Below are 16,529 nucleotides of genomic sequence, written 5' to 3' on the forward strand. Positions count from 1 at the left end.
GACAAAGTGTAAGAAAATATATAACTTAATTATTATTTTAGATTTTATGTATAAACCAAATAATATTATCCGTATAAAGCATATTATATTATTTTGAAGGTTGAATATTAAATGTTTTAAACATGGACATTATATTCACACCATTCCATAAGTAAATATACAGTATTACGCTATTTTCATAATTCATGTGTTTCAATTAAAATCGCATTTTAGAATTGCAATATTGAGAATATTGAGAATATCCTCCATATATGTGCTGTCAGTACTCTCCTGAATATGAAATTACAGAGCTATAGTCGAGAATATTTCTACGTATTGGATACATACCCTTACCATTTATGATGCATCACAGACTATCATCATTACGTTTCATTTTATGTCAGAGGTGACTTTGCTGCAGTTCGAGCAATAAGTCATAGTTCATTTTAATTAGTAAAACCTATAAAGCATTAATTATAAGACAACAATAACATCCTGATTCATAACCATTTCTCTGAAACATTTTAATTAACAGTGACACGGTAATTACATCAAGGGCAAACCTGACCAGCATTAATTCTATCTTCGAGTTTCAGCCACTGTCTTTGTGCCACACATCCCCCTAGGTGACAGTACAAAAAGAAGAGGTACTCGGATGCTTTCAGGCTCTACCGCATGTTGTTCCGTACGGTGTCCGACGTTTCGATACGTGCGCGCTGGGCAGCTTCTTCAGTCACTGAAAAGTCATGCACCATGCTCTCATAACCCATCGGAGAGCAGGAATTGCAGCCACCGCACAGCGTACACGGTGTACAGGTAGTCCCCGAGTTACGATGGTCCGACTTATGATATTTCTATCTTACGATGGCGATAGCGATTCGACAAAATTGCCATCAGCAACCTAACATCGTTCAAGTATGTAGACGACGGACAGAATATTGGTGAGTACAGTACAATATGATACGTTACGATACGTTCAATGCATTTATGATACGTAGCTTTAGCGATTTCATTTTAAGGTTACCACGATAAATTGCTCTTTTTTGCTAAATTATCACCGTTCTTTAAGACTCCTGGGTAGGCTAGGCCATCTTCGACGTACGATATTTTCGACTTACGATGGGGTCGTCGTAACGTATCTCCATCGTAAGTAGAGGACGACCTGTATATCTTGGCCACATTTTGCAGCCACACAGCACCCTGACTCGCAATTGCTACGATGCAAAGTTCAGAACCGAGGGAGAGTTGCTTGGACGGTTGATATTCGTTTGACATTCGCGACGAGAGCACTTAGCCACAGCATTCCAACTGGGATAGGATGAAAATAGGTTGTGAAAATGTGTGTTACCACTGATTTCGCTGAGAATCCTATTGGAAATCCTATAGCACGCTAAATCGCAACGCAAGCACTTTGCCAAACCATTCCAACTGGAATAGGATGGAAATATGTTGGGGAAATGTATGGTACCACTGGTTTCACTGAGCATCCCATAATCCCAAAAAAATATCCTATAACACATTATAATGATGTAACGGCAAAAATCAAAGCACTTAAAACTGTGGGGTAGAGGTGCAATGAATGTTGATTGATTCCTAAAGCTCATGATGAACGCACATCATCACACACACATAGGTGTTCACAAATATTTGTTCTGATACATGGTGAAACAAGTTTCAAGTAAATTTCCTACATATTAGTTCAACATACATACATATTTGAAATGATGTGCCTAAATGTTTTTGGTTTTGCTGTTAAAGTATGTTATTGGATTGTTCACGGGATTAAATGCGTTAGAGTGTATTTGATGATTTTATGGGATTCGCAGAAAAACCAGTGGAACCACACATTTCTACAACCTCTTTAGATGATATTACAGATAGAATGGTGTGGCTAAATGGTTTGTATTTGCCATTTTAGCGATTTAGTATGTTATAGGATTTCTTTAAGGGTTTTCACACATTTTTGTTAGGATAAACAGTGAAACCAGTGCTACCGCACATCTCCACAACTGCCTTCCTTTCTATTACAGTTGGAATGGTGTGGCAAAGTGCTTTGGTTTTGCCGTATGTTATATGATGTTTGTTATGGGATTAAAACCCTTTAATTGTGTTATAGGATTTTTATGGGATTCGTGGCGAATCCCATTGACCGAAGAAGATGTGAATTCCCACCAGTGTTTAATTACGTCATATGAAATGTGAAAAATTCATTGTCATGACATGATGTAATCAAACGAAAATCTTGATTTGAAGCTTTCGTGACTGCAGGAATCCATACTCATTGGTTTTTTCGGTAAAGTCACGTAGGTAGAAACAAAAAATGTTTGATAACTTGTTGATGAACATGAAAAAGCACAGTTATAACATCCCTCCTGACTGTCATTCTTCTACATGTACAAAGACTCGAGTGTAATTGTTGAGAAGTCAAGTTGGCTTTGCTATCCCGATCATGTTTCACCTTTGGCACTGACGTCACATTTATTGTGTCTGCAATGGCACTGACGTCACAGCTGTCCACGTTAAGGATTAAAAACAAGGCGTGGAGAAGTTTAATCAGATCCGAAGCAATCAATACAAATGATAATCATTACGACGTAACTGCCAATGAAAGGCTAACCACACTTCACAACTCCTAACGGAGGTAGAGCGTGAAATATTGCCCAAAAGATGATCGATGCAGGTCTACTTTCGAGTCAGATTGACTTCTGCCACACGCTCCTGCATATTAAACACTTTCCTTAACATGTAACGACTTCACCGCACGTCTAATAATAATACTCCTTCTTAAGTGTCGTTTTTTGCACATTTCAATCATAACACTGCTTTTAATTTGCCGCAACTTTCTCCAAACCGCACTAGATATTGGAAATTGAACTCAGCTATCAATTCCATGAGTTATTTCAAAGCAGTCGTCAAATGCAGTGGAGTCCAATAATTATCATTACTTCAATTATGCACAGATTTGATGATTCGTGATTTCATTTTATTGTCTCGCTGATTTGTTTTATACATCCCAAACATTGTAATGTTGATGATACCATTCATAAACCGAAAATTTCCACATCATCAAACAATGTGACAGACACAGTGAGTTATCCAAAGGAAAATTTGTGATACGGAACAATAAACTGAGTCAAAATTAAATAAATTCCCTCCTATTACTCTGCTTATATGTTACTACGCACACTCGCTTCAAATACACAATGCTGATATGAAAGAGCCCTGTGACAATATCTGATTTGTATTCATCATCCCCTTACACGATAAATGCATTTCAATTGTAAATTGCATTATTTCGTTTGCACAATGCATTTCATCCTCAAACAATAGATTACCTTGCATTGCTACGATTGTGTCACTAGCATTGTGCCCAGAGCTGTACTTGTAAAGCCGCACATTTTCTTTTTTTATTCCCCCCTAGTGCTGCCCAAGAGCCAAACAGCAATTTGGCAAAAAACGGCTGCGATACATACAGTGAGCAAGGATGCTCCATGCACAATGCTCCTTCATCTCGGCTCCACGCTAATGTAATATTAATTAAATCCCCCAAGGTGTTAATTGCCATAAAGCACTCCCTCGCCTCTTTCGCATCGACGCCGCAGTGAGTTTACTGAGCTGTGGTGGCAGGGTTAAGAAAGGCCACCCAAGCCATCCCATATTCCCAGGCAGAGGCCGCTGAGTGGCACAAGCGCTAACTCAATGTGGCAGGGGCAGGACACAGGGCCAGGAGGTTGCCAATGCAAAACCCAGGGGACGTAAATTGGCCACCAATTCCCTTACATGAGATCAAGGGGTCTGTGTATCAAGAGATGGGTGGGGAAAGAACATTGATAGGAATGGAAGATACAGTACTTGAAAGATTGCCTATGTAGCTAAATTAACCATATTCTTTATACATTTCATGTATGCTGTCAAACAATCCAAAACTAATTGGAAAATATTTGAAAGACATGGTTGGTGCTAATTGTCCATGGCAGTCTTAAACCAGTGGTGGAATTTCTACTTTCCTAAGGCAGAGCCCAGTATTCATATGACAACCATCATTACCTACACACAAAGTGGTATTTAATGCATTAACCTTGAAAAAATGATGGTCTATGTTGACCACTAACCAACGTTTGAACTCATGACCTTTCCATTGTGACTTGAATTAACTGTAGTCTTTCAAACTACTGAATTCAACGTTTAATATGCTTTTAAATGTACAGCCTTATGATAGTCATCATCACCGTCATCTTTGTCTATTTTCCCTGCTAGTTGAAGACCTTTCGATATTATCCTGCATATGTAAAAATAATTATGAATAACAATGATTTGTCTTTGATATAGCATTATTTATGCCAGAGCATCTCAGATGCCATCCATCTCGCTTCCATGTGCTCTGATTTCACTGCTCGCTCTCTTGTCTGCTCATTCCTTCACGTGCACTCTGCTTATGACTTCCACTCCTTCAACTGCTTTTCCCACTAGTTGCCGTCTCTGTGACCTGTCCTGTCCAAGGCTGTTTGCATTTCTGAACGATGATTGCAATGTCTCAGATTCTTGTTGGCTATATCAATCATCATCTTCGGCCAATGAGAATCATGCTAATGGATTGAAAATACTGATTGAAAACTAAATTCTCAAATATAGCCGTAGAGAAAAAAATATATTGAAGCTGTCATGCATCATTGTTAAGCCCACAATACTTTACTTTCCATTTGTTGGCATCCATGTGAATAGCAAGTGGTGGCTGAAGCAATCACTCACACTGAAATACAGCTGATTGTGCACGGCCGTCGGTCCAACAATGGCCACTGTATTAAATTGGCATAATATATATCAAAGCGTAAAGTTAGACTTTCAATACACCGGACATGGAAATTTATGGCATGAATGGTCTGATGGTATCCGAAACTTGGCTGCCAACCAAGTGATGAAAGGTCCAGATTATGTTCATAATTGTGGCATAAAATCACCTGGAATATAAAGCCTACAATTCGTCATTGTGTTGCATAAAATGCAGTGCTGCTCAACAAATTACCATTTTATAATGATATGCAACATTTCCTTGGGGATATGCAAACTGTTCATTATGAATGGTCATTAGCATTAGAGCTTGTCTTTTCTTTCGCTGCCAAGGTTGCGCAGGTCAGTTTATGCACAGGTATTGCAGTCATCATAATGATGGCCAAATTAATGACGGTCAACATTGCATCTCAACAATGAACACATTTATCAGTTAGCTTGCAGAAACCTACCTCTCCATCAATATAGCTCACTCTGAATAGCACCAGCACCTGGCAGGGGCAAGAAACTTTTCCCTTTTTTTTTATCTCGGGCTGAACAGAAGATGTACGACCAACACAACAAACGTGAATGCAATTTCCAAAAAATTCACGGATATTTAAAAATAAGTAACACGTTTTTGTTAATTAAAAAAGAATAAGCTTATAACAATTACAGTATTCATAACACTTTGACTCTTGAGAAACATACAACTTATTAAAAAATGTGAAATTAATTCGGAAACTAATTATTACTCTTCTGAACAACTTTTTTTGATTGGATCGGTCCCCTTCACTATTTTTTTTATCACACTTATAAAACTTAACGTACCAATTACATGTCTGCAATGAAAATTTCCTTTGGATTTCGTTAGTAAGACTTTAAGCAAACCTATGACTCTGCGTGACAGCAGAGTCTATGAGCGCTGCTGTATCGGATCTCAGGTATGATAAGTTCACTGCTTAAATCGTGTATGATGGGACTCAGACCTCTGTATGAATTGAAAAGCAATCAGGCTGGTTTGATGTTGGGACAAGTGTTCATAACATTTATATTTTTCCTCTCGCTTTGGTTTGTATGCTTGACTGTTCTCACTAACTCCACAAAAAAAGCCAAACTATAAACCCATTTTTATTTTAGCCGGTAAGGCCCACTGAGTTATGAGCTCTTTTCAGAAGTGAACTAGCCACAGATGTTATCTCAACAAAGTGGAAATTTATCGCAGCCAATTACTCTAAAATCAATAGAAAACACTGCATAACTTTTTTTTTGTTCCTGGATAGTAAGTGTTATTTCCCAATTGCTTATGCTTCAAAAGTACAGAAAATGGCTATCATTCCCCAAAAACTTTGCTTTTGAGACTAGGACATTGATATTTTGAAATGTACCTATTTTCCAGAACATTCTAGATAGATGCTGTGCTATTTCACCCATGACTAATAGAGTAAATTCTAGAACATTCTAGAACTTTCCAGTAATATAAATAGTAGTATAAATACAGGGGCCTTAAGCCCACCAGTTCAGTTTAGTTACAGCTGCCTAAGTGGATATATATCTGCATTTTTATGAGATGGCATCAAGAGGCAGCAAGCATCCGGCAGACGCATTTTGCTATGTCTGTGGCAAATTTATCAAAACCAGAGTGAAAAAGTACTCTGTGGAAGCATCTGCTAAGATGTGTGAGGCCTACAAGGAATATTTCGGCATGCCTGTTGGAGATCAAGACAAACCTTGCGCACCTCATTTCACCTGAAAGCAATGCAAAAAAACTTTGGAAGGTAAGATGGACAATTGTTGCTCGGAATTTTATGTTATAAAATGTATTTTAAAAATGTTAACATTGTAAAAGTTTTTAATTTGAAAATGTTTTACAATTTTCAATGTTATTGAAAAAAATATATCATATATGAGAAATGTTGCGATAATCTCTTACACATTAGTCATGGGTGAAATAAATGTATTTTTGTAGGATGGTACAGAAGGAAAAAAAGAGCCATGAAGTTCGCGATCCCAAGAATTTGGCGGGAACCCACTGACCATTCAAGCAACTGCTACTTCTGCATGGTGGTCCCTTCCAAATGTTGGACTGGCAAGAATGCACCTGCTATCACGTATCCAGACCTTCCTTCATCCATCGCCTCGGTACCACACTGCCATGAGCTCCCCGTACCCACTCCTCCGGAGAGAGAGCAGCCGTCTTTAGAAGAGAGCAGCAAGTCAGAGAGCGAAGAAGACACGGTAGATCCAGATGACAATCTCAGAGGTGGAGCTGAGGAGAGAAACCCATACTACCCCAACGAAAAAGACCTCAACGACTTGATCAGAGATCTTGTACTCACCAATTCCAATGCCGAGCTTTTGACGTCTAGGCTCAAGCAGTGGAACTTGTTGGATAAAAATAATAAAATCAGGAAGCGTCACCAACTCTTTTGCAGCTTCTTCACCCGTCAAGATGGGCTCTGCTTCTGCCACAATGTGACCAGTCTGTTCGAGGCAATCAGAATCGCCTGTAACCAGAATAAGTGGCGCCTCTTCATTGACAGCTCATCCAGAGCCTCAAAGCCGTGCTGCTCCATAATGGTAACAAGTACCCGTCTCTTCCCCTGGCTCACTCGGTGCACCTCAAAGAGGATTCCAACAGCATCAAGACCTTGCTGGACGCCTTGAAGTGTGATGAGTACGGCTGGGAGGTCATCAGACACTTCAAAATGGTGGTATTCCTGATAGGTCTCCTAGGCGATTTTACCAATTTGCCCTGCTATCTTTGCCTTTGGGACAGCAGGGACACCAAGGCACACTACCACAGGCGGGACTGGCCACAGCGGACTGAGTTGTCTGTGGAGAGGAATAACGTCAAGTGGGAGCCATTGGTGGACCCCCGGAAGGTGCTGATGCCACCACTGCACATCAAATTGTCGGCAGCCTTCAAGTACCATCAATACTTCTTGCCTAAGCTGTCTGAGGCAAAGGTTAAAGCCAGTGTCTTCGTTGGACCACAGAAAAATAAGATCCTGGAGTGGATTGAATAACCCAAGAAGCTCACTAGAAAGGAGAAAGCGGCTTGGTACAGCTTTATCGCAGTGGTTCGTGGCTTCCTGGGCAATCACAAGGTCGAAAACTATGTGGAGCTGGTTGATACTCTGGTGAAGAACTACGGCACAATGTGCCGTAGGATGTCCCTCAAAGTCCTTATCCTTGATACTCATCTTGATACATTCAAGGAGAACATGGGAGCGTACTTGGAGGAGCAAGGAAAGCGGTTCCACCAAGATATACTGGACTTTTGACGCCGCTACCAAGGATAATATAACGAGAACATGATGGGAGACTACATTTGGGGGCTGATTCATGAAAGTGATTTACAGAATAATCGTAAAACTCGAAAAACTACTCACTTCTAAATGTTTTGTAGTCATTTTTGTATTACTTTAATATAAATGCATGTAAATTTGTATTAATATGTTGTTTTTTCCTGACTTTATGTGAACGGAAAGACACAAATTCGCCCGTTTTGTCATTGAAAATAGGTACATTTATAAATGTCACTGTCCTGGTCACAAAAAAAAAGTTTGTGAGGAATAATAGCCATTTTCTATACTTTTTAGGCATAAGCAATTACGAAATAACACTTACTACCCTGGAACAAAAAAAAAACAACACAGGTGAGCTGAATGTGTGGCACTTGAAGTATGTATAGATGATGCGGGTTTGTTGGCTGTGACTTTGGCTGCAGCCAAGCAATTGTTTGAGGTCTTAGGCATCTACACTGGACGCTGGGTGTTAAGGTAAAAGCTTTCCCAAGATGCAATTTATGGTGGGAGTTTTAAAACGGGGCTCCTGTGGTCGGACTGCAAGTCCCAGGGGGAGAGAATGTGCAGGTCTACGAGGACATTGTGTGCTTAGGCAGTGATGTCCGCAATGCAGGGGACTATGAGAAAGAGGTGAGGAGGTGCCATTGATTTAGCAGGCCACACTTTATATGGGCTACGGAAACCACTTTGGACCAAACGAGAGACAAGTCTGAGTGCAAAGAAACGGGAATTTGAAGCAGGAGTGCGGCATGTGTTGCTGTGTGGATTAGATAGCTGCACCCTAATCAGACGATTTTTTTCTGTTGAACTACTTTTTGTGTTTAGTTTCTCGTCCTTCCTACCGCACCTCCGATTAGTAGAGTTGGTTACGTACGGTGCAAAAGAAGTCCAACATACATACACACAACTCAAAGATAAGTCGTTGGCATTTGACACCAGGTGTCTGAGGCGGATGCAGGGAATTTCATTGCAAGACAAAATACGCAATGCACAATTCCGGAAACAGAACATGGCAGGTAAGTGTTATCGATAGAATTAGGCAAAAAGAGTTGTGTTAGGTGGGACGCATCCGCAGAATGGAGAAGGGCTGAATGCCGGTGACGGGCATTGGAGACCAAGAGGGATGCTGTTCGGGAGGATCCCAAAGGTCGCTTCGTGTCTACCGTGCAGTAGCTACGCGATCTGGTGGAGGGTGGAGAGCATCGTCAATGAGGTGTTGCGGTGGTGGCATCCATGGGTTTTGGCCACGATGACATCTTGACAATGATTTACCAATTTTACGACTGGCATCCAATCACAGCCATACTCGAGTTCATTCAAACTCTCTGCTTATGAATTATATTTTCGTACAGGTGAATGTTCACAGTATTAAATAATATTTAAAAAAACACAAATGTATACAAGTACTCACCACACGCATGTGTAGGAATCGAATGTGTAGGAATCGAATCCAGCTGCTCAGAGACACGGCTGCACATGTTGAGTTGATGTGCTGTGCCCAATATACCTGAGGCAAAAAACAAAAACTATGTAACTGTGATATTCAAGGTCTAAAGACAACGTGGTTTCATCTATATAACATAATACATGAGGGCGACACAACATGTCGACCAGCAGCCACAATTCCATCAATATTTTATAATAAAAAAAATTGGTAAATTCATGAAGATTAGCACCAATTAGGCCATTAGACTTGTACATGAATCATATTCCTAATGTGTGGGTAAAGTGAACTTGGAAGCAGGCGACTTTGATGATTGATGAACTTTAGCACATTTTATCTGGAACATGTAATAATGTAACTATTTGCAACATACATTCACATTTTTATATGTTTATATTTTTGTATGACAAAACTTCACTGAATTTCTAGACTTTCGGGAGGGTGCTTGGGATGTTTAGGTTAATCCGTTTTTTTAGCACAGTATTGAATGTGTGTTTACTACTATCGTTAGCAGATGCTACTATATAGTCAGTATATACTACGATAGAGTTAGTAGTTACTACTATAGTCAGTGGATACTACTATAGAGTCAGTAATTACTACTATAGAGTCGGTTGATACTACAATAGAGTCGGTAGATATTACCATAGAGTCAGTAGATACTACTATACAGTCAGTAGATGCTACCATAGAGTCAGTAAATACTAATGTACTCAGCAGATACTACTGTACAGTCAGTAGTTTACAACTACAGAGTCAGGAGATACAACTACAGAGTCCGTAGATACTACTATATCGGCAATAGATACTACTATAGAGTGAGTATATACTACTGTAGAGTCAGATACTACTGTAGAGTCATACTACTATAGAGTTACCAGATACTACTCACTCTATTGTATATAGGGTGTGCAGGTATATATGCCTATGGGGGGTTAAAAATATTTTTTCAGGGGGGGTCGACAATTTTCGGAAACTTTTCATATCAACTATTTACCCGCCACTTTCTATAACTTTTTGGACTTCTGCAAGCCTCTTATAATTTTGTTGACGGACAAATGCACAGACAAACAGAACGCCTCGCTTTCACAATAGCTTAGTATTTGTGTATATATATTATGTTATGTTTTTTTAAGAGAGAACAAGTTTTTAAATATATGTTTTCCCCGGGCAACGCCGGGTACTTCCCGCTAATTTAACCTATAAATGGTATGCATGAAGGAACTATAGAAGCAGAAATATCTGCGCTTTGAGTGCAATGTGCATCCAAAAGTAAAAAAAAAACTGCAACTTTAGCTGTGAAGTGGTTTATACCAATTTACTACTATATTTGTCCCAATAATTTCAGTGTTTAACGAGCGTAACGTCACTCCACGTCGAACAGCCCCACTCATTAATAATCATGAACAGGTTACGTCCTCCACATGGACCCGCCCCTCATTAATAATCATGAGCGGGTGACGTCACTCCACATGGGGGGGGAGGAGGGGCCTCCCCCCCCAGCGTCAACTTATAACCCTCACTACAAAGGGAGAACCCTCACGTCACGCGATCTCCGTCACGCTATTGAGACATCAAAGTAAAAAGGACGTCATGATGAACAAGGGATTATAACCTTAAAACGAAATAGGTCTGTGTCACCGCGGCCTTACAAATTGCACACGAATGGATGCAATGAATATCACGTCACGGTCTGCTTTTCGCTTGCAAGTTTCAGATTCACTGCAATATACCCGTCCTTGGATGGGCAAAAGGCTAGTTAATCATAATATGCAATACATTAATTTATTTACAATATAAATGAAAATCATAGCACAAAGTGATGAATCGCTTCTCTGATGAATATTGCTTCTATGTTTACCATGCCTTGCTTACATTTTGTCTCCATGGGCCTATACAAGTCGTTTACAGGAAGCCTATAAAGCCACAACACTGCAAACGGTGAGAAACCACGAGCATTCAACTCAGTCCTTGACTGTGGTTGAAAAGTCAATACACATGTGCTGCTTTGCACTCTGATAACCACTTCCCGCCATTTCTAGTACCATTACACAACAAAGTGTTTGCCACAAATGAACCACAAAACCTTGCTGATCTCGTCAAGGAGCATAAACCATCGTCACACGAACTCCGGTCATCATCGCAGCAGCAGCTTTGGCTCACCATCAAAGACGGTCACTGCATTGCGTGCTTACAGATGCGCTTCTGCAGCCATCTGAAACGCTCTTCCTTCCGATATTGAAAGCCACTGGAGCTATGCACTTAAAAATCTAGATTGAAAACTAATTTATTGAGAACTGCTTTTTGTGTTTAGTTTATTGTCCTTCAGCCGCACCTCCGATTGGCATGGTTGGCTACATACGCACCGAAGTTCAACATGCATACACACAGCTCTCTGCGCACAAAGGAGCTATCTCTCCCAATGCTCACATCTCCCGCAAGGAGAGTATGACAAGCGGAAAGAATTAATAATGTGATGAGAATACGGTAGGTACTTCTTCGAACCCACTAAACAATCGCTGCCTCCGGACTTATGGGAAATGTTAACAGCATTTTCTGTAATCAGGCCCCCTGTGTTTGATTCCTCTTAGATGTTAGATGGATGATGTAGCATGCGGTGAAAGGTGGCAGTACCCTTGCACAACTGAACATTAATAAAGATGCAATATAGTGATGGCTGTAGCATATAATATAATTTACAAATGGGTGATGACAAGGCCAGTGGATGTTATTGCTCCAGCCAACATTGCACATGTTGTGAGGTTGTTTTTTGACAATATGCAAGAAGGAATAAAGCACTGATCAGCAATGTTAAGGACACGTGTGAGAATAGTTAATTCAACAATCCACGACAAACTCAATTGCCAAAGACGTTCTTGCCTATTGGGTGCCAAAATGTTCATGCAAGACCATTGTTGTGATTAATAATAGGCCAGATTCCTACGTGAATGTCAATGCATGTTGTCTCATTGCATCGGTTCCAACCATCTTTACACAATGAAACAAATCGTTCAGTGTGAATAATGAAAAGCAAACTTTCCCCAGCTGAAGAGGAAATCAAATTTCCAGAAAAAAACATGTGCATGTCAGCAACTAATGACAACACACACACACACAAATGTGTGCAACAGCAAAACAAAGTGTCAGGCTTTGTACGTTCAGATGATTTCACGGTATCCTGTGAATGCTCTGCACACCGCCTTGTGATGACTGCCTGCTCAACCTTACCGAGGTTTTGACTTTTCTGTTATTATATTTAGGCAGCAGAACAACAATTGGGCATCTGTACCTCTGTTTTACTCTAATTACGGCTGATCATCAGAGTAAGAGTCTCATTGCCTACCGTCGCCAATTGTCTACGGGGAGGGCTTGTAAACACAATTCCATGAAGCACAAATGGCAGCAGTGGGCAATGAAGGATATGCTCTACTGATGAGTCCAAATAATAATAACACCAGTACATGGTTGTCTTGTCCTTCACACTTCTGCTGCAAGAATGTCAAAATCTCAGCCCTTCTGAGATGTGTCTTTCAGAAGGTTGTGTGTAGATTATGCACAGGAATGTTGAGATGCCTGCATGTGTTTCTGTAGGAGATACCTTGTTGCATGTGTAATAAGCAAGCGCCATCTCCTGCATTATTGTGGGGTTACATTTACATACCGTCATACAGTCCACGCACTATGAGTTGTAGGGATTCTATCTGGGGGAACGGTGAATGGGCGGATCTAGCATGGAAGCCTCTGGTACGTTCTCGAAGGTTCCTAAAGGGGAGTGGCCAGAGGCGGGGCTTAGCCTCGGAGAAAAAAATAGAAGCAGGGGGTACAGCAACGTTAGGGGTCGGTGTTTGAAGATCGAAGAGGAGCTCCCTGTCGCTGCTGCCCTGCCATCTCCACCTGCCACGTGGCGGCTCGACCTCCAGCCGCTCCACAGCGCGCCGCTAGCCAGCGGTGCGGTAGAGAGCGGGGTGAGCACCACGTGGCACGGGGCAGCGCAGCCACGAGAGCGGGTCGGCATCCGCGAGAACGAGAGGAGTGGTTGTACCGAAACTTGAATAAATATACCGAAGTTACTTACCGTGTCGGAGCCACTTATTACAGTGGTGTCAGACAGTGGACTTTTTCTGGCGGTGCTCTACTGAATACGCGATGTCCAAGCACCAGAGAAAGAAGAATCCACTTCCAGTGTTCTCCGACGACGACGACGAGACGGCGACACAGCTCCTGCCAACCCCGGGTCCCATGGTCCCGGTTATGGAGCCCACGATGGGTGTGGATGTCGCACCTGCGGCAGACGGCGCGGTAGAGTTTCCACATCAGCTTCGCCCTGACGATCCGTGGCGGAGGGTGGAGATGCAGCTGGGCACTTTGACAACAGCGCTTCTCCACCTCGTCGTTCTCGTCATGCCAATCGCCGCTGGAGGAGGTCCGGTGGCGGACCGTCCGGTGGTGGACCATCCGGGGGCTGACGTACAGAGGCCAGGGGACGGCGCCTCGGAGGGTGCCCCCTTGGTGGATACGGCCGCCATCCTGGGCAGGGTGGAGACGGCTGCCATTTCGCAGTCCCCGGCAACCACGCGTCTCATGACCGCCATTTTGAACACCGTGGAGGAGAGCGGTGGGGAGGCCGCCATTTCGTCGCTGCCACGCGGCGGGTCACCGAACATCGCGACACCCGCTGCGAAGGAGAGCGCCGATCGTGGTCGACGCCTGCCCCAAGTTTGAGAGTTCATGGCCACTGGGGGTGACTGGAGTGCCTTCAGGTGGCGCTTCGAGGCCACCTACAAATCAGTCCGCTGGTCGGAGGAGGAGACATTGATTGCCTTGCCCACCATGCTGGACGACGATGCTTTGGCCGTTTTTCGTTCCATCCCCCCAGAGAAGAAGAAGACGCTCAAAGAAGCTTTTGCTGAGATGGCGGAAGTCTACGAACCGCCGGACGACAGAACACGAAAATTTCAGCACCGTAGGCGTGGGAGCTCAGAGTCGCCCCTCGTCTACAGAAGCGTCTTGAGGGCCTTGGCAGTTGATGCCTACCCCGACGTACAACAGGAGATCTTGGACCCGCTGGTGATGGAACGCATGTTGGCACTGGCGAGGGACATGGGAGTCGTCTTTCCCACGTCCGGCCACGAATCGAAAACATCTCTGTGGGCAGCGCGTTTCCTGAACGCACACGAGAATTTGAAGAGGTGGGCACAGATGGCCGCATGGTCAGGGGACCCGGCTCGTGATGGTCAAACGATCGGCTGGCATCCATCCAAGGTGGTTGTCATTACCCAGGAGGCGCCGTCGGAAGGTGATGTCGCGGCGGCGGTTCCTCTGTGGAACCAGCGACGTAAGGATGGTCGACATCGGTAGAACGTCTTCCGACCGCGGTGGGATGACGATTTTTTGCACCAGCGGCCTCCCACCACATGTTTCAGGTGTGGCCGCGTGGGCCACTACTCCAGGGAGAGCCGAGCTCGTCCAGCATCGCCGTCCAGATCGCCGACCACGTCTCCTGCAGCCGACCAGCCACCTTCACTTCCCTCCACACAGGCGAGTTGGCACATGTCGGGCACCCAGGCACATTCACCATCTCACCCATCTCATGTCGTTGGGATGGGTCCACCACATCAGGGCGTTTCACGTGATGTTCCTTGCTCGGGTACCGTCGCTAAGGGTTGGCCGGCCTCAGAGACACAGTGGAGGAAATTGGCTCGAACAATGGTTGCCGCGGCGGCGGGATCCTCGACGGTTCCGGCCACTATTCAGGGCGCCATTTATAAAAAAAATTGACATGCGTTTTTCTGGATTTTGTTGTTGTTATCCTGTCTCTCACTGTTCAAATAAACCTACCATTAAAATTATAGACTGATCATTTCTTTGTCAGTGGGCAAACGTACAAAATCAGCAGGGGATCAAATACTTTTTTCCCTCACTGTACATCACGAATTATATACCTATTGTGCGATTGGGATCTTTTCAAAAAGTGAGTCATCGTTCATAACAGCAGAGCCACGATGACAGCAATCATACTTGCAAAAAACCTACAAGTGCCATCATGGGCGCTGCTCGCTGTCATTTTAGAGTTTATCTTTGAATTACATTTTAACTGTCCTCTTTAATTGGACAGATAAGGAATTAACTTTCTGTCTACTGAATAAATAATCTCCATGGACTATAAACATACAAGTAAAGCATTACATTTATATAATGTCTTTGTAGAAGTTTATAACTAGGCTCAGAGACTTAAACTCAAGGACCCATGTAGTAGAATAAACCTACGTGTTAAACTGAATTATTCTGACTGCAATAAACACATGGACACGTGTTATAACATCATAAACTATGCACGAACATGCAGAATATATGTATCATTTCATAATGCTTACACGATCATCAAAATTGCTTAACAACTCAACGAAAATAATCCTATTTATTTTCCATTTCATTACAGTCTCGGGAGCTATAGTATTATAATGCGAGTTGACTTAGCACTGTTTATTAATGTGTATTCACTATCCTGCGAGGATTGAAAGTCAGCCCTATGCTCTACCACCATGCAGAGAGATCCAATTTAAATGGCTTAGCAACGTGACATTAAACATCTCTGCGATGGCAAAAATGAATATTCATGAAGAGAGGAGTTTATTGTCCCAGGTGGAGTTAAGCACCGGTTATGAAAGATGGGGGTTCAATGAAATTTACATGCTAATGCTGACAACTGGAAGATAGTCCAGACGCTGTGTTTCGACATGCAAGACAAGATACACCCCCACACAGATCCACAATTCAGACAGCAACAAATGGCACTCTCATAGTAGCAATAGACACTGCAGCATTGGCAATGCCTTTGCTTACATTAAGCTAAGGGGTGCCACAGTGGCGAGATGTTAACCACCTCGCCTGGTATACAGAATAGTCGTGGGTTCAATGCCGATCCCGACCCTGACACCTGTATATTTGGAATTTCCCTCCACATTTAGAAACATGCGTTTAGAGTATTTGGCTGCAATAACTTTCCATATGATAAACCACTTCGTTGG

The 16,529-nt window shown here is 42.6% G+C and overlaps 1 protein-coding gene across 3 annotated transcripts in view; it reads right to left on the reverse strand.

Moving 5' to 3' along the window:
* The window catches only part of ADARB1 (adenosine deaminase RNA specific B1), a 109,220-nt gene that overhangs the window by 63,275 nt on the left and 29,416 nt on the right, over positions 1 to 16,529 (reverse strand). For 2 of the 3 annotated variants that reach the window (XM_078871834.1, XM_078871825.1), the window contains exon 2: positions 9,469 to 9,564. The exons of the other annotated variant lie outside the window; for it this stretch is intronic. In XM_078871834.1, the coding sequence (XP_078727960.1) occupies positions 9,469 to 9,564 (96 nt within the window). The remainder of the gene's footprint in view (positions 1 to 9,468; positions 9,565 to 16,529) is intronic. 3 annotated transcript variants of the gene reach the window in all.

This window comes from Lampetra fluviatilis, chromosome 2 (assembly GCF_964198595.1).
Source record: "Lampetra fluviatilis chromosome 2, kcLamFluv1.1, whole genome shotgun sequence".
Taxonomy (NCBI): Eukaryota; Metazoa; Chordata; class Hyperoartia; order Petromyzontiformes; family Petromyzontidae; genus Lampetra; species Lampetra fluviatilis.